We start from the raw sequence: 24,671 nt of genomic DNA on the forward strand, positions 1-24,671 counted from the left end.
GAGTTTTTAATGTTTACTATCATGTTTTTAATTAAAAAAAATATTTCTTCTGAATTCCACCTGCCCTTAAAAAAAATCCTATTTCATAGATGCAGAGACATAGCTGTCTTTTTTGTTTAAAATTTTCTTTTCCATGCATATTTTCTATTTCTATTTCTTCCAATTTATCTTGTTCTACAACCATAAATTCCAGCATCCCTAACTGGGTGGGGTGGGGGGAAGAGGGGACGCACCCACTGGAAAGTATTTTTCTCCATGATTCCAGCAGAGGGCCTTCATGTTTCATGTGTTTCAAAAGGAAAGACATTAGCTTACTTCTCTTACAACTTGAGTCACTTAGCCCAATGCATAGGACACGGAAGACTTTCGTCAAATGTACAATGAGTAAATGAATGAATATGTTAATGGGTGAAATACTTTATTATTTATCTCTCCCATTCCTTCAACCTTTATTATATGAATAAAAGAACTTGAGACATTTTATCTCAATTTAAATAGCCTGTTTCCCAAGCAGGCTAGGTACCCATTTGGACTAGGTACCCAGGTTTAAGTTATGAACATTGACATATAACAGCATTTAAATGTCCATTTATATGCCACCCTTAAATTCGAAGGTCTTAGAGTTTTTATTAGCCTATTTTCTTTTTTTGAAAGATTATTTATTTATACAAGAACTGGGGTACAGGCCAGATGCACGGAAGGGTGAGAGGATTCACCAGAGACAGAGTGGGGAACAGAACAGGCAGACTGATGAAATACACTGCTGAGAGGAGCAGGCAGGAGAGGTTGCCTCGCCGTGTGGGACCCTTGCCGCTGGCCAGGATCAAACCGGCGCTGCAGAGGCCGCGGGCAGCTTCACAGCATGGCGCACAACCGCCTGCGCCACAAGGGGAGGCCCATTCTATTAGCCTATTTTCTATGCTGCATACTTACATATGTCTACTAACAAGAGGAATGTTGTTTGTAACATTTATTAGTTTGTGAGTGTTTTCTGGAAAACTGCAGCATCTGTGAAGACCAATTCCATGCTGGCATTGTACGGACCTCAGTATTAGTAGTGCACAGAGGCACAGAATTAGAATAGAAGAGAATATTCAGATGCTGGCACACCCTGTTCCTCCTTTTATTGCTTGTTTTGCTTAGCACTCCTTAAAACAAAAATAAGAATCTCAAATTCAATGTTCAACTGCCTGAGATAGAGTAATAGCAGGGCACAGACTTAGAGCTCGAATAAGAAATAGTTAAAAAAACAAAAACAAAAACACCCTCTTACTCATTTTCTATACTCTGCCAGGTACTAAGTGCTAACTTTTCTCTTATGTACCCTGTGAGGTACTTATTATCCCCATTTTATACATGAGGAAATCAAGGCTCAAAGAGATTGAAAAAATTTATGAAAATCACATAGGTAGCAAGTAGCAAATCCTTCAGTTATCCCAGATATTTTATTTTTTAAATGCCATAGAGGTCATGCAGAGTGTGTAAATGGTAGCAAAATGGAATATCCAGTTATAGAACATCATTGTGGCTCCAGAGCCTTTAGGAATTGGGGTTAGATGAGGTCTTGATGAGGCCCTTTCAACAGGATTAGCTTCTTTATAAAAAGGGGCATCAAAGGACTCTAGAGAAAGCAGGTGCCTATCAGCCAGAAAGAGCACTCACCAGGAGCTGAATCAGCTGCATCTTGATCTTGAACTTCCCAGCTTCCAGAACTGTGAGAAAATAAATTTCCATAGTCTAAGCTATCCAGCTCATGGTATATTGTTATGGCAGCCTAGCAGACTAAGGTATTTGTTTATCCCTTTTCAATCCCAACCCCTATCTTCTCCCAAATTTAAGAGTAAAAATCTCCTAGATTTTCTTTAGAGTTTACTTTCTGTGTTTAGTTTTGTCTGCTTTTGAACATTATCTATTCCTTACCGGGAAGAATACTGAGGGATGGAAAAGTTTTTAATGAAGTGGTCCAGGAGACAGATCATGGTGTGCGTGTGTCAAGGAAAGCTTTGTGGAAGAAGTAAAGATAGAATTGGACCTTGGGAAGTAAGTGTTACTTGGGTACATGGAGGGTGGCCCACAGTCTAGGTAAAAAGAACTATGTGAACCCTGGTGCAACTTGGGGAGCAGGGGCAGGCATTCCAGTTGGTGACCAAGATGTGAAAGGCAAGTTGTAGCCAGAAGCTTTGAATGTCAAATAAGATAAAGAAATATTCTTCACAATTATCTCACAGAGCCAAGGGTTTATAAAAGTGAAGCACTTTGAACTCTAGAATGAAAGAGAGACTAATGCATGATTTTCTTAATTGATGAGAAAAGGTTTCTTAAGAAAATTTTCTTATCTTTTAAAGCTCCTCAGAAATACCACCTTGAGTGCTTAGGAGAAAAAGCACCGTGTAAAAGTTCACAAACACACATTGCAAGTCAAAATAATACTTTATTCTGTGTTCATTTAACAAACACCAATCTGAAATAAAGTTCATTTTTAGTGTGTGTAGCCATGGGACTTGCCAGAATTCTTTCTCACCCTATTTTGGAGTAAAAATGCTTCTACAACTTTTTTTCTTTCCCCAAAGTCAAGAGGTATGGCTACTATGCAGAGAAGCAGATGATTCAGAAAAGTAACTGGCAAGCAAATAACAGCAGAGGATGTCACGTCAAAGATTCCTGTGAGAACAGTGGGCAAAATAGACACACCATGCTAAATGCAAAGATAGTCCTCAGCAATAGCCCAGAAAAGGCAAACAAAACAAAAACAAACAAAATCCAATCTGGAATGTGACAGCCTCAGTAGGAGTGAGTGTGTTTCATCGGAGGACAGAGTGACGTGAAGGGAAGGTGAGGACGGAATGACGCACGCAGGTTGCAATCTAATGACCGTAGCTCCCAGCAGGAACCCCGCTTTGGGAATGGCCACATTTTTTCTGAGAACTTCTGTATGTTTCTATCCTTCAAGTTCTACCTGCATGACAGAAGCCTGGCTGAGGCCACTGTCCACAGGGTAAAGGAGTCTTCTCTCCTAGATACTATATTCTGCCAACCTAAGGGAGTTCAACATTTATGGGATTGTTAACGTTGCTTACTTAGGGACCAGTGCAAGGAAACGAGGTAAGTGACTGGGCCAAAAGTTTTAGGGGTGTCTGCCGGTTTCCAAGCTCGCCAAGAGGAATACTGAGGGATGAAAAGTGCAAACTGAGTCCTGAGGTCAATTCTTCAACATTAAACTGTCATATTTTCAGCTACTCTTCCTCTTTGGGCACTCGGAATAAAAAGCCTGAAGTTGACGGCCTGTCTCTCCTCTGTTCCCTAACAGGTCAGCAAGTGGGTGGCGTTTCTGGAGGAGCAATACGCTCAGAACAGCTGAGGACTCCCCAAGAGGTGCTTTGGCAGAAATCCTTATCCCAGAGGCACATGATCTGGGTATTTAACTTTAGTTGTGTTTCCTGAAGACATTTCACTTGTGTTGCCTGGTGGAACTCAGGCTGGGGATCCTTCGGGCTACAGCAGGGCCTTCTCAATGCTCACGCAGAATTCATGGGGCTGTTGAAGGCAACCTGAGAGCTGCTCATCTTCTTCGCTAATACATAAAGGTACACGAGAAACAACAGACACATAAAGGTCATCGTTGCAAAGAAGACCATGATGCCTACAAAGATGTGTCGTGGCAGGGCCATGCGGATCAGGGGGCTTGTGGCTGGGATCTGGTTGGTCAGGGCGAGCATGTAGCCGAGAGACCAGGCAATGCTGCTGTTCGCCACCTGTGAAGTAGAGGAGATGGCTCAGTTCTCAGGCCAGGACTTCTGGCTGGAATTTCATCCCCAGGGCACACCATTGTCACCTCGCATGATATACCCAGAGGAAACCAGCCTGAGGAGGTCAAAGGACTTGCCCGAGTACAGACACTGCAGAGGCTGGGTTACAGCCCAGGTCACTGTGACCATAGAGGCTTTTGACTTGACCTCAGCACTGCAGGGGAAACAGAAGAATTACTCCCAATGCCCTCACAGCCCAGTGTTAAGAGGGCACAGTTAACAGTAAAAAGTACACTGTTGTGAGTGGTTTACTCAATCCAGGGCCAGTTTTTAAAAGCAGGGGATCAGCGCAAATGGGAAAAAGACTTCATCCATTTCTTCTGGTAGTCCCACAAATTTTCCCTTGCATGTTTTGAGGCTGTTTTATCATACAGGTAAAAGTTCCAAATTTGCGGGCCTCCCCTGGTGGTGCAGTGGTTGAGCGCTGGACGGCAAAGCTCTGCAGCGTCAGTTCGATCCCCGGCCACCAATGAGGGTCCCACATGGCACACAGACCTCTCCTGTCACCTGCTGCTCCCCTCAGCAGTGTATTTCATCACTCTGCCTGTTCTGTTCCCCACTCTGGCTCTGGTGAATTCTCTCACCCTCCCGCACTTCTGACTGTACCCAGTGCTTGTATAAATAAATGGATAAATCTTAAAAAAAAAAAAAAGTTCCAAATTTGCAATTTTCATAATGAATTTAATTTTCAGTCATGATGTAATCTTCTCTATTGCAAATGATGCTCTTTATCTTAAGAATGTTCTGTCAGAGACTAAGTAGCTACTAGCCCTGTTTTCTTTTGGGTGGTGTATGTCCAAGAGTTTCCAAGTTCTGGGGCCTCCCTGGTGGCGCAAGGGGTTAAGCACCACACTATGAAGCAATCCGCAGCCTCTGCAGCATGAGTTCAATCCCTGGCCTGCCAGGGAGCTATCCACATGGTGCAGCAGACCTCTCCTGTCTCACCCGCTATTCCCCTCAGCAGTGTATTTCAGTCAGTCTGCCTGTTCTGCTTCCCCACTCTGTCTCTGGTGAATCCTCTCAACTCCGCATCTCTGGCCTGTACCCCAGCTCTTGTATGCATAAATAAATAAATTTTTTTTTAAAATTAAAAAAAAGTCTCCAAGTTCTTATACCTATAGTCTGTGTAACTCATAAACCACATAAACTTGACTTATGAAAACCCAATCTGACAATGTCTTTTTTTTTTAAACTGGGAGATTTAGTCCATTATGATATATTTAGACTTTTCCTAATAGCTCATTAAAAAAGTTCAGTTACTGCTATTTTTCTATACATTTTTCCTTTCTTGCCTTAAAAATGATATTTGTATGTTCCTCTTTACAAGATGAGGATTTTAGGGTCCTCTTATGTCCCTAAGAAATCTCATGATTCCTTTCCCATCTCTATGACATTGGATATTAGCTATCCTGGAATACTGGGTCATTACGGATGGATTCTTCTCTTTCATTTCTTTAGTGTTTTCTTTTTTAATATGGATTTTAAGCCATGACATTATTTATCCTCACTTACTATATTTTTATAATAGCTCCTGCATTTCTCTTCTTGTTTAGTTTCTTCCTTCAAAAAAGATTTCCGTGTAATTCTTTGAGGGGTAAATCTTCTGAAGTCTTCTTATGCTCTTATATTTGAATACTACTTTGGCCGGATATAAAATTCTTTATGAATGAAGGAAAGGAAGTTGAAACCTAGAATTTTGTATCTATCCAAATTGGTATTCAATGGAAAGTCCTTCTCCATCCTCCTTATGTACTTTCCTGCTAATTAGTCATTAGAAGCAGAGCTTAGAGAGTACATGTCACGAACAGTCCTCCAGACATCCTTATTTTCTGTACATGATTCAATTTTACTTATGCATAGGCACACCATCACAGGCCTAACGTAGGATATTGATTGGTTTAATCTTACTATCGTCAAAGCTAATATTGAACAGACTGACTCCAGAGAGACTTCAGGCTTTAATCAGCTGTTTCTGAAATGAGAAAACCCACCCAAAATCTGGGGGGTATACTGCTGGGTGAAGATTTCAGCAAGACCGAGTCCTGCCTGAAAACAAGGTCTAGAGGGTGACTGAGACCAAAGAGTCTTCTTGTGACGGTGCTCTGGTGGCAGCTGAGACTCTAGCTTCAGATTATTCTGGACATTTAACAGTAATTACAGTGCCCTGACACCCATTCCAGGGGAAAATTCTTAATGTTGCAGGAAGTCTCTCATGCTCTAAAGTCAGTACACTTGACTTATCACACACACACACAAACACACACACATATATATATGTATATAAATATATGATATCTATATAAAATGAAAAGCAACTAGTTACTATCATTTTTAAAAATATTGTTATATTTGGAGGTTCTTTTTAGCAAGAAAAGTCTCATGTCCTTAGCACCTTTATGTATTACTGAGCACCTTCCAGGCTCTCAACCCCGTGTGTGATGCTAGCAATACGAGGCTGATAAAGCAAGTCCTGTCCTTGTGAAGTTCAGAGTCCTGCCCATTAGCTTCCAATCCTTTAGTATGTGGAAGTATCTCCATTAACACTCGCCCTCAATTCTCTGTCATCTTTTCTGGGATGCCCACAAGTGACCAAAATCACATCAGCTTCTGTTCAACATATTTAAACCACCAAAACCTTTTTATCTTCTGCATTTCTTTCAAAACCTCTATTATGACAGGAAGAAGAGAAAAGAATGTGAGCTTTGACTTACTTCTTTTATAAAGCGTATTTTAGGCCAGGTCTCCTCAGTGAATTTGTATCCATTTATGAGCAAGTGGTAGACATAGTGGGCTGAGAAGCACTGGGAGCGCGCATAGGTCTCATCAAAATGGGGAAGCAGATCTGGGAGCTGAAAAGCAGGTCCAAAGCTGGTAAGAGGCAGCCTGGACAGGCATGTTCTAAAATTCACATTTCAGGGCCTCCCCTGGTGGCGCAGTGGTTGAGCAATGGGTTGCAAAGCTGCCCGCAACATTTGCAGCGCAGGTTCGATCCCCGGCCACTAGCGAGGGTCCCACACAGCGCGCAGACCTCTCCTGCCACGCCTGCTGCTCCCCTCAGCAGTGTATTTCGTCACTCTGCCTGTTCTGTTCCCCGCTCTGGCTCTGGTGAATTCTTTCACCTTCCTGTGCTTCTGATTGTACCCAGTGCTTGTATAAATAAATAAATAAATAAATAAATCTTTTAAAATAAAATAAAATCCACATTTCAGAACTCCTTGGATCAACAGTCCTATTTTAAGTAATTGTATCCTCTAACTTTCATAATAAAAACTATTATATAATAATTATACCATAAAATATGAAAATATCTCTATACAATATCAGTAGCAATAACCTGTAAGTTTAGAGTAATTATTATGTGCCAAACACTGTTCTAACCAATGTGTGTGTGGTTAGAATCTACAATAGTCTACATTTTATAGATATGGTGGAAGGAGAACAGCATAAAAATCAACTACAGAACATATACACACATGCACACAAATAGAATATACTTAACTCTCCTATTTTTCATTGATATGGATCCTTCCTCATTAAATACTGACCTGACTCCATTCCTTTGAGCAGAAATCCCATGTGCTTGAGTTGAAGGATTTCAGGGGAAAACTATCTGAAAGATTGAAAGTACTGGCTGTGTAGTAGAATCCTGCAAAGGCCTGTAAGGAAGAGTACACAAGGAAATTAGTTTCAGAGGGGGGTATAATAAGGAGGACTTACGGTGGAGAATAGGAAAGTGAGAAACAGGTCAGCAAAAGAGAAACAGAAAGGTGAGAAATAAATATTCAGTAAGGGAAGAAAGGAATCTTCCAGTGGTTTTGCTCTTACCCCAAATGACCCTTTAAGTTTTGGCTGATAAACTCCATTAAAGGAACAGTTTTCTTTGCCATCACAAGCTTTGAAGTCAAATAGAGAAGCCACCTTCTTACTGCAATTAAATGGATCTCCAGTTCCTTCCAAAACCACAGTAGCATCAGGATTATAATTGTCAGGCCTCATGCCAGTTGTACATGCACTGTCAAATATTTCCCTTAGAGTGAACTTGTGGCGATAATTCCGAGGGTAACAGGGATTTTGGACATTGCCTTTGTGTGGAAACTCCTGCAGGGGCAAAAGTGAGGTGTTAGAAACCACTTGTCTTTCGGATGGTACTTCTTGCGTGTCCTTGCAAATACTGAGGAACCAAGTATTTTCCTTTTGTAAGTTCTGTCACTACTTTGTGATACCAAAAGAGAAACAGAAAAAAATGTTCTGTGTCAGTGAAGGCAACTTGCAGGTTGTTTATAGAGAACTCAAAGTGGAGTGAGAAACAGTTACCCCACACCACACACAATGCTAGGTGCTCACATGATCTGTTCCAGCCTTTACCACGATGCTGTACAGAAGGCTTTATGAACTCCATTTTGATGAAAAAACAAGTTATGTTTAGAACGACTGATTATTTTGAATAGAATATTCAATAAAATAACCCGAAAGGTACAAATAAGTATATTATGACAATTAAATCTCCTTTCTGCATCCTTCATCCACCAGATTCCCTCCCTGGCAGTAATCACTATTGTCAGTTTTTGCTTATCCTACCTACATCTTGTGTATACTTCTTGTGTTGCAGATGCAAATATATTTTCTTCTCCCCTCTCCTTTTTTTCCCCCAAGTGTAAATGGCAGTACCCTCTACACACTGTTCTGTACCTTGCTTTTCTTACTTAAAAATGTCTTTGAGGGGTTAAGCACAGCACTGTGAAGTTATCCACAGCCTCTACAGCACGAGTTCAATTCCCAGCCGGCCAGGGAGCTACCCACATGGCGCAGCAGACCTCTCCTTGTCTCACCTGCTGCTCCCTTCAGCAGCATATTTCAGTCAGTCTGCCTATTCTGTTCCCTGCGCTCTCTCTGGTGAATCTTCTCACCCCCTGTAACTCCAGCCTACACCACCCCAGCTCTTGTATGCATAAATAAATAGATTTTTTAAAAAAAATTATATTTAAAAGAAAGGTAGAGGACCAATGATGAAAACTGTGAGTTTTATTAAAGGATATAAAACAAAAACTAAATAAATGAAAGGATATTTTATAATTCTGGATTGAAATTCTTAATATAATTAATAAGGCAATTCTTACCAAACTAACGAGTCACTAACAACTACAATCATTTTCTCAATGAATATTTTTTACTACTCAAAGTGATTTCAAAGTTCAAAATAAATGTCTGAGAGTAGGAAAAAAACTGTTACAACTAGAACAACATAATACTGGCTCAAGAATGGACAAATAATGAATAAAACAGAATGGAAAAGCCAGAAATATATCTTCAACATCAAGTACTGATTAATCAAATGTCCTTGGAATCCTTGAAATTATAAGATTGCAAAAAGTCATAGCAACATTATTGGTGGGAATCTGAAGATTCCCTATTTATCCAATTAAATAAAAAACACACTTCTTCTTTGACTTATCATATAGTATTAAATCATTAAGGTTCTATGTATAAGAAGATTTATATTATTGCTATTTGCTATGGCAGCAAAACAGAACATTGCTTAGTGTCCATTAGGAAAGAAATGATTGCTTGAATTATAAAATGTTAAGTACTAAGGAAAATAAAATCATTTTGGCCTGGAAAACACGGAACAACATAATTAATAATTAATCAGTGAATAGTATTTGCAGGAGGTTCTTTCATTTTTTTGCCATTTGTATAGTTTTATACCTTTTGCAGAGTTTGACATTTTACAACAAAATGTACTTTCTTTTATGATAAAATGACCAATATAGTTTTTCTTTCCAAGTAATGATATTTGGAATATCATACACCCATGAAAATAATTCAAAAAAATTTCTCATGACATATGGTAAAGTGGGGAAAAAAGCGTAATATCAAATTACATAAATCATGTGAAGCCAAATTAGTAAATATACTTCTCATGCTTGGGGGGGGGCGGAAATGAAGAAAATACAACAATATGTTGATAGTGATTAATATTTTTTATTACTTATATTTTGTGTTGCTATTTTCATATTATTTTTTTTTTTACAGAACATATATTACCAGGAAACTATATTGAAGAGGGAAAGAAAGTAAATGAATGTCCCTAATGCCTAAATGCTATCTGAGTAAGACTTGAACTCTGGAATGACTAGAATCATGTTAATAAAATAATTTGCAAAGTATCTAGCTCGGTAGATACTCACCGCACTATGTAGCCCCTTACATGACAGATGAGGAAAGAGACACAGACATATGGGATTTATTCAGCCAGTGTTCATAAGGCAGTGATCTACATGAACCTTCCAAGCCAGACTTGGCAACACATATTTGGTACATGAAAGTGTTGGTAAAGCAGATCTGAACATGCATTTGTGAGTGATCCTCATCATACCTGGATCCTTCCCTTCACCTGAATCAGAAAACTCAGAAAGCAGAGTCACCCTCTCAGGCATCCAGAGGTTACCAGGCAAGATGCAGAAATAGCCCTGTCCCTGTGTGCTGACTAACCACAGAGAAAGACTGGGCTGCACCAGGTCCTGGGCTCACATTTTGAGACTTGCGTTCTCAAACCCAGACCTGTCTCATTGGGAATATTCGCTTCTCTACTGTAGATTGTTGGGTACATTGATAGTCATTCTTCTAGAAACATTGTATTGTATGTACACACACACACACACACACACACACACTCTGAAGAGCCAGTCACATTTAAGAGGTTAACCTCTCTACCTTGGGAAGAAGATGATTTCACCTTTAAATCTCTAAATCCCTCCAAAAATCTCACTACATAAAGGGTATCAAACCTGCCTAATACAGGGCCAATCTAAATGAAGGCTGAGCCTGGAACAGGGCTTGGCCTTCTTCTCCATCAGCAAGCATTTCTCTAGTGACCTCTTTTATTATTTTGTCTGCACTCAGGAAAGTCTCAAAAATCTAAGGCTTATTTAGCTATTGGCTTAAAACAGTCTGAATCCATAAAGGGACCCTAGGCCTTGCATCATTTATAAAACATTTGGAGTTCAAGAGCTTCCCTGAACTTCTGACTAAAATATACTGGAAATGGTTAATACAAGAGAGTGAGAGAGGGCTTGCACCCAAAAGAAAACTGGAGAATGCTGTTGTTTCCATCCACCTTCTAATATGAGGAGAAAGGACAGATTCCAGAAGGTAGGGCACTCTCCCCACAGAAATACTTGTCACGCCCCAGGGCAGGTACCTGAAAAAGTTTTGCATGAAGCTTTCTTTCAGCCTCCATCCGGCCATAGCACTGAAAGCTATGTGTGTAGAGTGTGTACTTATAGCCATATAGGGACACCTGTATGCTGTCATTGGTGTTTGGCGGCATCTGCTCCTCTGGTACATAGGATATTTGGGTGGAGGCACCACCTAAATCCAGGGCACCTGTGGTCTCCACTCCATTTGGATGCACCCACATATTCCACAGGTTCTTCTGCATAGTGGGAAAAGAAAAAGGTCAAAAACCATGTCTGCCCAGGGCTCTCTATCCGAGACCCATCTCTTATTGCTAAAAAGTATGACATGGGAAATACATAAGGCCAAATTTATCCTTTATTTCAGGAGTGGTGAACTCACCTGCTCATAGGGGCTGGACAGGAAACATAAGTGAGTGAAGCAGGTTAGATGTAAACAATAGGGCATTGTGGGGACTGTGACAAACTGGAGAGTGCATGAACTAGACTGTTCTAATTGGTTGTTTCCATATAGGAATGCAAACTCTGTGACCAGCTCTTCCAAATTTGCAGGGATGAAGTGGTCAGGAGAAGCTAGAAATGTGGACTTTTCTATGAAATTCCAAAATATTAACAGTTGGCAATTAATGAAAATTTCCAAAATATATTTGGGGGGAACAAAATAGGTTTTGATTATCTCTTGGAGTCAGCTTTCCTCTGCACCAAAGGATCAGGAAGTATAAGGAGACCTGAGGACATGGAATGAATTGGAAGCAGACTTCCAGAGGGCTCTTTAAATTCCAGATGCTCTGGAACTTCTTGGAAGGGTCATTCTCCAACCATCCTTCAAAAGGCCTGTAGCCTATTGCTAGATTTAGATTTTCTCATCTCCAAAGTGATAGCTTCCTCCCTGATCATTTTGTCCTGATTATGACCCAAGTTTAAAAACCCAAGTCTTTGTAGGTGTTTCCCTTATGCATTATGTGAAGGAATGACATAGGACATATGCCTTGGTTGGCATGCACCTCTGTTAAGCTACCGTATGTAGGGGATGGGACAAACAGCAAAATTGAAAACTATAAATTTCTTTTCACATACCTCCAGGAAATGTCCCATTAAATAGTTGACTGTAATCCATCCATATAGTCCTTCATCTTCCCCAGAAATGATTTGAGCACTCCGAAAATCAAAGGGCTGGGACTTGAAGTAGTTTTTGATGGTTACTAAGATTTGATTAGATGCTGTTTCATTTTGCAAGCTATGCAAGGCACAGAACACAAAAAGCTGAATGCCTAGACAACACAATCCTAAAATAATCACACTCAGGTGAAAATGTATCCCTCAAACCCCAAACCCATGTTGGCAGGGATAATTTTTCAGATATGTACAATATATGGCAACCCCTTTTGCAAATGGAAGTCTCCCAGGCAACCGTGAAGGCAGAATGCACTTGTTACTTGTGAAACTGTCATACAGGAAAATAGCTTGCAGTAAAAAATACTACTTGTTCTCCTCTGTTCCACCTGTTCCTATCCCACTCTCTAGCAACCAGCTAATAAAAAAAGCCTCCTGCTTAATCATCCATGCTCTGACTCAAAACAGCAGAAGGTGATTGGTGAAGGCATAAGATTGGCATAAGTAATCTCTGAGGCAACATACTAAGGAGATTTCACCAATCCAGAAGGAAGGCGAGTTTAGGAGGAAGGGGAAAGGAAGAAGGCTGTTTTCAAGTGTTCGCTCTTTGCTCTCTCAGAGGTCATCCCTGGGAGAGGATATGACTGCCACCATGGCTCTCTGTGCTGACCCTGGAGTGGCAACACAGCAGTATCATGTCACTCATAACTCAGTGTTGTTCTATCACTGGATGCCGTCCTACCCTATGGAAAAAAGCTTACTCAAGAGATTATTTTCCTTTCATCATGGATTAAGAAAGCCAGGGAAGGCCTCCCTGGTGGTGCAAGGGGTTAAGCACTGCACTATGAAGCAATCCACAGGCTCTGCAGCACGAGTTCGATCCCCGGCTGGCCAGGGAACAATCCACATGGCGCAGCAGACCTTTCCTGACTCGCCTGCTGCTCCCCTCAGCAATGTACTTCGGTCAATCTGCCTGTTCCGTTTCCCACTCTGTCTCTGGTGAATCCTCTCACCCCCCACACCTCTGGCCTGTACCCCAGCTCTTGTATGCATAGATAAATAAATCTTTAAAAAACAAAAATCACCAACGGAGAGGAAATCAAATTTTAGAGCTGCTTCTGGATATGAAAATACAGACTGAAAGTTTACCAATTTTTAAAGCCTAAACTTATGGCAAAATATGAGCATCTTTCTTTGGAATTTACTTGCAGAAATAGAATTAGATTCTTGGCAAGATTCAACACATTCATGGCTGATTGGTCACATGGTCTCCTGCCATTCTAGCCCTTACCTTAGCAAGCGCATCCCAGCAGTGGCCCCCAGGTAAAGCTGGGTGGAGTTATGGAAGTGGGCTGGAATGTGCTCCTGGACTTTTTTTGTGCATTCATCAAAGGCTCTGGGGATGTTTTCAGGGTACCAGCTATAGTTAGCGATCCCAGGGCCTGAAGAACAAGCAGTGAGCACTCCTTAGCCTTCTCAGGAACCCACAAGAGCAAAACAACTTTTAAATTAAAAAACAAATCAACTTTGGGGTCTCCCTGGTGGTGCAAGGGGTTAAGTACCGCACCATGAAGCAATCCACAGCCTCTGCAGCACGAGTTCGATTTCCCGCTGGCCAGAGAGAAACCCACATGGTGAAGCAAACCTCTCCTGACTCGGCCGCTGCTCCCCTCAGCAGTGTACTTCAGTCAGTCTGCCTGTTCTGTTCCCCACTCTGTCTCTGGGGAATCCTCTCACCCCCCGCATCTCTGGCCTGTACCCCAGCTCTTGTATGCATAAATAAATAAATCTTTAAAAAAAAACAAATCAACTTTGGAAATCAGTGGAATTTTGCAGGGGGTTGCAATGAGTATGCACATAAATCCCATGTGGTCACATTAAGTCAATTCAAGTCTCAACTCTAGAAGGAAGGGATCACAAAGGTGAAAAACATTAAGCCAGGACCTGCTTTAAAAGAAAGTTTCCATTTTAGAATTATATATTCCAAATACAAACGTAAGTATGAACAATAGTATAATGAACCCTCACATCATTTCCCAGCTTCAACAACAAGCGAATGCTGCTTCATCTACACTCTCCCATTTTCTTACTACACAGCAAAGTGCAGACATGGTCATTTCATTTGGTAAATATTTATCATGAAAAAACAAGAATCCTTTTAAAGAAGCAGAATCATAGTCCCATTATTATACCTACAAACATTAAAAATAATCCCTTATTATAATAAGATGCATATTTCCTCCATATTCCTATTTCATCTTTCCTCCCTTCCTTCTCCCACCTCTTTCTCTTTAGTTCCTCTGAATCAGAGTCCAAATAAATTCCACTCATTGCAATAGACTGATGCTTCCCTTAAACTCTTTGACTTACAGGTTCTGTCCTCCTGTTCATTTTTCCCTTATAATTAAAATTGTTTCCTTACCATTTCATTTGTCTGATAGTTTCCCATGGTCTAAAATATACTGATTGGGCCTCCCTGGTGGCGCAGCGGTTGAGCGCTGGGTTGTGAAGCTGCCCGCAGCCTCTGCAGCGGTGGTTCAAGCCCCGGCCACAGGGCGAGGGTCCCGCATGGCGCGCAGACCTCTCCTGCCGCCCGCTGCTCCCCTCAGCAGTGTACTTCAGTCCTTCTGCCTGCTCTGCTCCCCGCTCTGGCTCTGGTGAATTCTCTCACCCTCCCGCGCTTCTGACTGTACCCAGTGCTTGTATAAATAAATAAATAAATAAATCTTTTAAAATAAATAAATATATAAAATATACTGATTGCATCCCCATGTTTCAATTTAATCTGTTACTGTGGACCCAGCTTTCCCTATAAATTGGTTACTGAAGGCAGAGGCTTACTCAGGTTCAGGTTTGAACTTTTTCAAACTGGAATAGAAAAGATATTTCATAGGGGTTAGTGTTCACTTCTAACAGGAAGCACCAGTGTCTACCTGTGTCTCTTTTTGTGTATTAGCACACATCACGGATCATTACTTAGGTCCATTAGTCCACTGAGGGTTATGCAATGGTGATATTTTATTTCCATCATTCTTCCTTCACTTATTACCTAAAATGCTTTTATAAGAGAAAACCATTCCCGTGGCTAACTCGTTACCCTACAGTAAGTAGTTTATACAAGGAAGGCAGAATAAGTGCTGGATTCTTTCTCTTTATTTACCAGCTTAAAAAATATACATTGCCTCTCCAGCATTCTCCTAATTTTAACCAATGAGAGATTTTGCTTACTTATTTTGCTTTTTTTTTTTTTTAGGAAGTATGCATTTAAAGATATATTTGATGTGTTTCAGTTCATTGCAGTTATTATTCTTCTTGATGGCGACTTCTTGGCTGGTAGAGCTCTAGTTGAGTTGGCTCCTTAGTCCTTCTGACTCAATTCCAGAAACCTCTGAAAGCTTCCTGGCTTTCTGTTATGCTAGGATTTATCAATGAATGACCTTTCACGTTTCCTGCCCAGATCTACAACCAGTCATTTCTCTAAGGGTCCTGGTTTCTTTTTTTGAGCAATGGTACTCAGCTTCTAAAACATGGACTTCAGGGAGAGCTCTCATTGCAAGCCTTTTTCAGAAGACAGATCCTGACAACTTCATTTCAAGAGAAAATACACCAGGCATTCTTGTGGGCAATTCTATTTCAAAACTACATTTTTCACTTAGCTTCTGTGATCTTCTATATCTTCTTTTTCCTATGCTGTTTCCCAGTAACTACAACTTAATAGATTTATTTTGCTTTATTTTATAATCTATACAACAACCTGACAATACCAGCACCACCACCAACTTTATGTTTGTTAAAAACTGTTCAAGACATTTAAAAGTTCTTTCTGTCCTTAGGGCATGTCCTATGAAGCATGTAAGTTAAATTACTGAACTGAATCATTTAAAAAGATTCTTTCTGCATGATAAAGTTAGGTTTGTTTATTTCATTTTACTACTGAATTTTAAGGATTGTGTTATTAAAACTTAACTTTGTTTCGTAGTTATTAAAATACTTATGAGATTCTAAAATCAAATCTACAAAACTAGATCTATTCAGAGACATCTAGCTGCCTCTCCCTATTCATAATTTAGTTTAAAAGTTTATCCATGGTTCGTTTAATATAAGCAAATATATACATTTTGTATGATCCCACCATTTAGATAAAAGGTAGCTATACACTTTTTTCTACTTTGTTTTCTGGCACTTAACAATATTTCCTAGTGATCACTTCCTAGCAATATAGATAGATATTCTTTATCGCTTTTCATAGTTACATTGGATATGGGTAAGTGAATGTAATTCATTTTATTCTACTAGTCCAGGATCTGATTTTATACAATTCCCAGATCAGGTAAGGAAAAGTACAGGACAGACAACAAGGGCCAAGTGGAAATAACCCCTCTGTGAATTTTCTTGGTCTATCTTGAATTGATAAAACTACCATCTTCTTCCACTGCCCTTTCCACTTCCACCCAATTCTTCAACTACCATAAATTATAAAAAACCTGGAAACATTATTACAAGTTACAAGTTTTGATTGGAAGTGTCCATTATAACACACAAGTATGCAGATTTCATCCACAGTGCTGGAAAAGTGTTGGGGACCCCTAAGATGTGAAGTGCTGAGACAAGGAAATCATCAGGGCCATGGCTGGAAAACTGGGCATGGCTAAAAGACTGGTCAGCATGGGTTGGAAGACTGGCCCGTGTATAGATCAGGATGTTCTTGTGTCTGTGAAACAGCATGAGGAAAGAACAACTGGATAATGCATAACCTTGGTGGTGAATGTGTGCTAGAAATATGCTGAATACTTAGAAATGAGAAAAGGAAGCACTGTTCTGTAGTTCTGCCCATCCTATATCTTGCTCTGTAACTTTGTTGTTTCTGCTAATAAAAGTTGTGTTGAAGGGCTTCCCTGGTGTCGCAAGGGGTTAAGATGCAACCTATGAAGCTGTGGGCAGCCACTGCAGCATGAGTTCGATTGCCCCCGCCGGCCGGGGAGGTTACTCACATGGCACAGCAGACCTCTCCTGACTCGCCCGCTGCTCCCCTCAGCAGTGTGTTTCAGTCAGTCTGCCTGTTCTGCTCCCCACTCTGTCTCTGGGGAATCCTCTCTCACACACACACACACACACCCCTCCCCGCATCTCTGTCCTGTACCCCAGTTCTTGTATGCATAAATAGATAAATCTTTAAAAAAAAAGTTGTGTTGAGATGAGGAGAGCAGAGCAAGTCTAAGAATCTCTCTCCCCAGGCATCCTTTTAAAACTTCTCGAGACTCATGCCCTGGTCCTTTTGACTCAGCTATCTGTGGCAGGAAAGCACAGACAACCTCCAACCTCGATAGAATCCCTATTGCTGCCTTCCCTCTTAGGGGAATGGCCTCCCACAACACATAGATGACAATAAAATAAACCATGGATGTGATGACATATCATAACTTAGTCTTTATTATGTGTACATGTGTGTATTATATATACACACAATATATGTACATATAACACATATAGTACATGTGTGTATTATAGGTACATAACACATGCATAATACACGTGTGTATTATAATGTACACATGTGTGTTATGTGTGTATATAATACACATGCATGTAGGTGTGTAATTTCTTTTATATATATAAAAAATACTTTAAAAACAGTATTTTTCTCACCTCAGGAGAGTGGGATTACGAACGGTTTTATATATTCATATTTTATGATTTTCAGTTAATAAAAATTTATTATATTTATAATTAAAAAGTTGTTTAAAAAAATACAACCCTCTCAGTAACATGTAAGGTTAAGTTCTTGAAATTAACATACAGCACAGGCAAACTCATATGTGATAGGATGTTTGACAGTGTTTTCTTCATTTTCTTCCCAAAAGGTCAATAAAACTACCCTCATCAAGACCATGCTGAATGTCACAAGTTGGTGTTGATATGCTTCTGAATTCTCTTTCGTGAAACTAGTAAAATGAATCCCTACTTTCCCATCATTCAGCTAATCAGGGACACCCAATCTTATTTTCATCTGCACTCGCCTTTTTTTTTCCCAACTCCAGTGGATTTTTGTAAGGAAAATCCCAGCATTACATCAATATATCTGTAAACCCTCCAGTGTATATTTCTAGAAGATAAGGACTTTTTTTTAAAGATTTATTTATTTTTATACAAGAGCCGGGGTACAGGCCAGAGGTGCGAAGGGTGAGAGGATTCACCAGAGACAGAGCAAGGAGCAGAACAGGCAGACTGACTGAGATACACTGCTGAGGGGAGCAGTGGGTGAGACAGGAGAGGTCTGCTGCGCCATGTGGGAATCTCCCTAGCCATCCAGGAATTGAACCTGCGCTGCAGAGGCTGCAGACAGCTTCACAGCGCTGTGTTCAACCCGCTGCACCACCGAGGAGACCCAGAGATAAGGACTTCTTTAAAAACGTGAGCATAATATCTCATCACCTCCCCCCAAATCCTTAATATCATTAAATATCCCATCCTTTCAAAATTTCTTAGAATGGCTTGAACTTTGTCTTTTCTTATAATTTGTTTGAATCAAGCACAAAAGCCCACAGGTTGCACATGGATGGCCTCTCTTTTAAGACTCATGTAATCTCCAGCAACTTCCTTCTTCTTTATTGTCATTTATTTATTAAAATATCTACATCAGGATAGAAGGAGTTGGAAAGATGGCATCAGAAGAAGTTCCCTGCTTCATTCCAGGGAGGATAACCTAGCCCAGAGGATAGCCTAGCCCAGAGGGCCACTGGACTCGGAGGAACCTGTGACTTGGGGCAAAACTGAAACACTTCCTGGATGCCAGAGGCCAACAGACCAATGCTGACCACGACAGAAGGGTCACTGAGGAAATTCCACTCTATGCAACTAAACAATAGAAATTTACTTCTCAGTTCTAAAGACTGGGACCTCCATGACGGAAGACTTGGGTCTAGGTGACTTCCTAGATAGCCATCTTTTTCTTGTATCTACACACTGCTGAATGATCTAGAGCACTGGAGAGAGTGGATGTAGAGAGGCATGTAGTGATTGCAGCCAGGTGGTGGGTGTGGTGGGGTCACATAAGAGCATGATTCTAAGTCACTTGTAATGGACATTCTCCCTCATTTTAGATTTTGTTGATTATATCCTGAGATGTCATTGAACACGTTTGTGTATCTCTTGTAACTTTTACAAACTTAATTTTAGAAATGTGACCAGATCCAGATTTTACTTTTTTGGCAAAAGCACTAACTCTAGATGTGCATAGCATCTCTGTCTAACTTGCTAGGTTATAATGTCTCCAGCAGTTTGTCACCTAATGGCTCTTAAACCTTCTCTTCAGATACTCTGGATTTGGATTCTAATTTTCCTCTCCCCTGACTATTCCTTCCAAATTTCTTTGCTAGATCCTCCTCCTCTCTCTAAGCTCCAAATATTGGTGTGTGGTAGGATGTCTTTAGTCCTTGCTTTGGGTTGAATGTTTGTGTCCCAAATTTTTTACGTTGAAATTCCAACCCCCAAGGTAATGGTATCAGGAGGTGATTAGGTCATGAGGGCAGAGTCCTCATGAAGAGATCAGTGTCCTTATAAAAGGAACACCAGGGAGCGCACTAGATCATTCAGCGATGTGTGGATATAAGAAAAATATGGCTATCTAGGAAGTCACTTACACCCAAGTCTTCAATCATGGAAGTCCTAGTCTCTAGAACTGAGAAGTAAATTTCTATTGTTTAGAAGCCATCCAGCTCAAGGTATTTTGTTACAGGAGCCCAGACAGACATCTACAGTATCTACTCACCTTCCACTTTATTCATCTAAGCACCATCACCAGCCCACCCCTAAACTTCAGAATTGCCCCATCTGACAACTGAACACTGCCACATAGCTCATAAGTGAGTGAATTCTTTGATCTGATACCTATATTTGTATATGGACTAAAAACCCAGAATGATATTTACATTTTTAAATAGTTGGGGGGGGATCAAATTAAGATTATTTCATGACACGGGGCTATAAACAAAGTTTTCTCAAATACCCAGATGCTAATTTGTCCATATATTATCTGTGGCTGTTTTCATGCTAAACCGTTAAGTAGTCATGAAAGAGAACATATGGCCAACCAGTATAAAATATTCATCATCTAGATCTTTATAGGAAGTTTACCACTCCCTGACTTAGATGATTTATAGGCATCTCCAATAATATGCCCCAAACCAAATTCCTTAATCCCTGCCCTGCCCCAACCAACCCTACTCCCAGTGTACTCCACTCACAGGAAGTGGCACTATCACGCACACAGTCACTCAGGTCAGAACTAATGCCCCAGGCAACAGCAACCCAGATAGCTCCCATGGAATCATTCATAAAATCTTTTGGCTTTACTTTAAAAATATCTCTCATACCTGAGCACTTTTACCCCATCCCCCCAGACCATTCTCTATCAGAGTTTCTGAACTTTGGCACTACTGACTTTTTGGACTGGCTAATTCTTTGCCGTGGGTGCTGTCCTCTGCATTGCACAACATTTAGTGATATTCTGGCATCTATCACTAAATACCAGCAGCACCACCAATCCCAGCTGTGATAATCAGAAATGTACCCAAAAGCTGTCAAATGCACCCTGTGGGGCAAAATGACCCCATATTGAAGGGCACAAGTCTAAGCCAAGCCATCGCATCATCCCTGATCTGGACTGCTCTTACAGTCTTGGCTTCCCTCTGAATCTTAGCCTCTGACTGTTTCACATCAAAAAGAGAGATCTGTTAATATTATGAGTCATCAAATGTTAGTTCTCTGATCAGGATCTCCTGATGGCAATATACTTAGAAAAAAGTTCCTTTGAGGAAAAATCAAACCCCTTATATCTCAAGGCCTTCCATGAGCTGACCTTGGCTACAGCTTTGGTCTTATTGATTACCTCTCTTCCCCTGACTCATTTTGCTCCAGCCACTCTGGCACCTTTGCTATTCCTAGAAAATGTGAGCATCTACTCTTAGTCTTTCCCCTTATTATGCCCTCTGTGCAAAATATTCTTTCCCTAGACATTGGCAAGGCTCATCCTCTCATCTCACTTTTGTTTCTGCTTAACCATCACCCTCTTTTCCCTTCCCTGATGATCCTGTCTAAAATTGCATGGCCACGGTTTACACATCTACCTGGCTTGATTCTCCACACAGAACTGCTCCCCCTAACATATTATATGCCCACTTATTTACTGTGCATTTCCTCCACTGGTTCTGTAACAGCAGAAACACTATATTTTATTCATTTTAGAATTCCCATTGTTAAGGACAGTTCCTGGCAAAGAGCAGATGCCCAATAAATAAATGTCAAATACATGAATGAATGAACCAACTAAGGAGCTTTTCAAACCACCGTGCCACTCGATAGTAAGGGGATCATGTAGTCTAATTTGAAGCAAATAAAATACATACTGCTAGAGCTGGTTTCCAGGTAGAGGCTGATTAGGAACAAGATAGAATGTTGAAACTTGGGTTATCTGAGCATGTCACCAGAGGCTCTATTTTGCAAACTTTCCTCAAGCCTCCTAGAGGGAAAAAGAGATTTGACTCACAAGCTCATGGGATACTGGGATTCAAAACCCCAAGAAAACAAAGTGAAAATTTCTACTCCAATTTGGAGACAGAAGGTTAGAAGCATGCATAAAACGGAGGTGGGACAGAAGCAAAAACATGTGCTACAGCTTGGACTCTGGACAACTACTGGCAAATAACGCTTTTCAACACTATAGTGGCTGGCCCTTATAAACTCTTCAAGGTATTTTAATAGAAGAGATGATTAAGTTAGGCTCCAATGGACTTTAAAGAACTTTTATTCACTGGCTTTAAGGGGAAAACATGACTCTCCCTTGTGGAAGAAAGCAGCAGGCATAAGAAGAGAGGAGGATCATGAGGGACCCAGTACCTTCAGGGGGTGACATTACAACAAACAGCCAGATGCCAGCATGAGGGCCAGTGAACTCAAGGAAAACAGCAGCATCTATCGCTTCCCAGCCTTTGGGCTAAGATCAAGTGGAAAACAGCAGCATCTGAGGGCTGCCAGTCACCATGGACTCCCTTCCCTAAGAAATTTATGAAGGCCTGGGTCTCAGGGGAAAACAAGTGGGTGAGCAAGGATTTACCATCCCTTCTCTGGCCAAGTCAGGGAAATACTAGGGGAAATCTGCAACTGAGAAACCAGAAACCCAAATTACCCTTGGAGAAACCATAAGTTCTCAGGGGATGACACTTGTCAAATGTCAACCCGGTAATTTGAGCTTTAGTTTCTGGTCATTCAGAGTATATATATGGATCCCAAAGGCTGCTGTGATCAAAAAGAAGATCCACTTATGGGTGTGGTGTGGATTCCATGACCCCATCACTCCCTAAATCACAGCCCCAGTGGGCCAAGGGCACTTTCCTTGAAGAGTGTCTATGTCTTTCCCATGAAAGCTTGTCTTCTCTCTACAGTCAGAGGGCCATCAAGACTGGCTTGGCTGAATTGCTCTCCAGGGTCTAAAGACACATCCTGTAACTATAGGACACAGTAACCTTTGGCAAGAATATCTACCAGGAGCTCCCAAGCATGGTAGGTGCCCCTTGAATAATAAAAGCTAACAGGTTGAATACTTACTGTATTGTATGACAGACACTTGCAATCTGCTTTATATACGTTGTCATTAATCTTCAAATTATTCCTATGGGTAGATATTATTATTATTATGCTTTTTGATTTAGCTATGAGGAGACCTCAGAGAGGTCAGACAACTTTCCAGAGCTCACAGGGTGGAATGAGATGATATCTTAATGCCTGTTCTATACAATGGTCTCTCTTTTCTAAACAAGCATCCTGCTGCCCTCTTTCATAGTTGGAAGGGAAGAAGTGGCTCAGAAGTTACAACAGCAGAGCCAAATAGAAACTCTTTATATATTGTCCACTTCTCTCTACCCCAGCCCCCCACACAGAGCCACCCCTTCTACTGTTGGAAGATAATTTTCAATGCGTCTCATGTTTCTGCATGTCTTATGGAGCAAAGGCACTAACTGCTTTTGTTCTGGATTATCTTGTCAAGAATGTCTGCAGGGTGAAAGCCTCAGAAGAGAGAGATAGTGTTTCCCCCCAGAGCAAAAAATCAGCATGCCCATTGCCCAAGTTAAATATTTCAGATTCCCTAATGTCAGCATTCCTCTTCTATAACGCAGCCCATGCTGTGTGAACAGGTACTAGCTGGCCCTCTTTACCTCATCCTGTGCAAATTGGGGCACAGAGAATAAGAGCAAGAAAATGCTGATGCTCTTGGCTACTGCTGCTCCTGTGAGTAATAAATAATCCCTGGTTCCTGACCTGGAAGTCTTGTCTTCCCCCAGCAGCTGTGAGAGTATGGCAGGGTACACTCCACACCATTCACAATTCTTGCCATGCCCTCCCTCTTCCCCCATGTCATACAGGTAAGAAAAATGAGGCCAGGAGAAGGAGTTGCTCAGATGAGTGGCAACTCTAAGACAAGAGCTCATATTTTTCTCTGCCCACTCCAGTGCTCCTTCCCTGCCTCCCTCTCACAGACAAAGTCTGGGCCTTACCTTTCACCTCACATCTGAAAGTCTCGCTGACCACTCCAGTATTATTCTCCTTCTCCGCTGGCCACTGATACACGTAGAACGTGGTTCTGGTAGACCCGGCATCCAGCACGATTCCATGCTGAATAAAAGGGTAGGGAGAGTCAGAAACGGCTGGGCCTTTCTGAGGACTCCTTTTCCCAGTGGGTCACTGTGAACCCAAATACTCTCGAGAATGTACTCCATGCTCCTTCACTGAGATAGAGGCTGACCAAGAAGATAAACCTGTTTTCTCCAAAGCAACTTTGTCTTCTTGGATAGTAGAGGAAGTGGCTGGGGGAAGGTGGTCAGGTGTTTCTGCCTTGGCCACACATGAGAATCACTCGAGGAACTTTTAAAACTCCCAAAACCAAGACTGCATCCCAGACTTATTAAATCAGAATCCCCGGGAGTGAACCCAGGCATCAACATTTTTTAATGTTCCTTTGGTGATTCCAGTATACAGCCCAGTTGAGAGTAAGATCCCAGGATCTTATGTGTGAAGAGCCCCTGACTTCTCCTCATCAAGACATCTGAAGTAAGGAATAGAAATCCCATAGGTCTCAGGAGGGAAACAGATAATCAGTCACCTGCTGCCCTCTATTATTCAAACATCCAGTCTCTCACCCTGGGAATAAACAACCAGCTGAGAACTGGAAGAGACACATCACTATCTGCACCAGCCTTCAGAGTGAAGTATTCACAGATAAGAAGGAAAATGCCAAAATACAGACTAAGGTTGATCTATTGTCCCACTTTGGTAGTGTATTACTGGATGGGGCAGGAGGGTGTTGCCAGGACAGTGCTGGGGATGTCTGTGTACAGAAGAGTAGGCTGGGACAGTCTTGCCCTGCTCATATAAGAAACCAGGGAGTTTCACTTGAAGGTAAGGATCAGCCCAGTCTCTGGTCCAAGAATGAACAGGAGAGAGCATGTATTAGCAGACTCTGGGGGTGGGAATGGGTAGTGCTGTCCTAAGCCTGTTGTGCCAA

At 41.2% G+C, this 24,671-nt stretch overlaps 1 protein-coding gene across 1 annotated transcript in view; it reads right to left on the minus strand.

The window, feature by feature from the left end:
* Nucleotides 1-3,515: 3,515 nt before the first annotated feature.
* The window catches only part of ENTPD3 (ectonucleoside triphosphate diphosphohydrolase 3), a gene marked incomplete at both ends in the record, with an annotated part of 30,939 nt that continues 9,783 nt past the window's right edge, over nt 3,516-24,671 (minus strand). Inside the window, 8 exons of the mRNA XM_084247793.1 lie at nt 3,516-3,752; nt 6,518-6,655; nt 7,352-7,462; nt 7,632-7,904; nt 11,008-11,241; nt 12,080-12,239; nt 13,407-13,557; nt 23,665-23,782. Coding sequence (XP_084103919.1) covers nt 3,516-3,752; nt 6,518-6,655; nt 7,352-7,462; nt 7,632-7,904; nt 11,008-11,241; nt 12,080-12,239; nt 13,407-13,557; nt 23,665-23,782 — 1,422 coding nt within the window. The remainder of the gene's footprint in view (nt 3,753-6,517; nt 6,656-7,351; nt 7,463-7,631; nt 7,905-11,007; nt 11,242-12,079; nt 12,240-13,406; nt 13,558-23,664; nt 23,783-24,671) is intronic.

This window comes from Talpa europaea (genome assembly GCF_964194135.1).
Source record: "Talpa europaea genome assembly, chromosome: 11".
NCBI classification, from domain to species: Eukaryota; Metazoa; Chordata; class Mammalia; order Eulipotyphla; family Talpidae; genus Talpa; species Talpa europaea.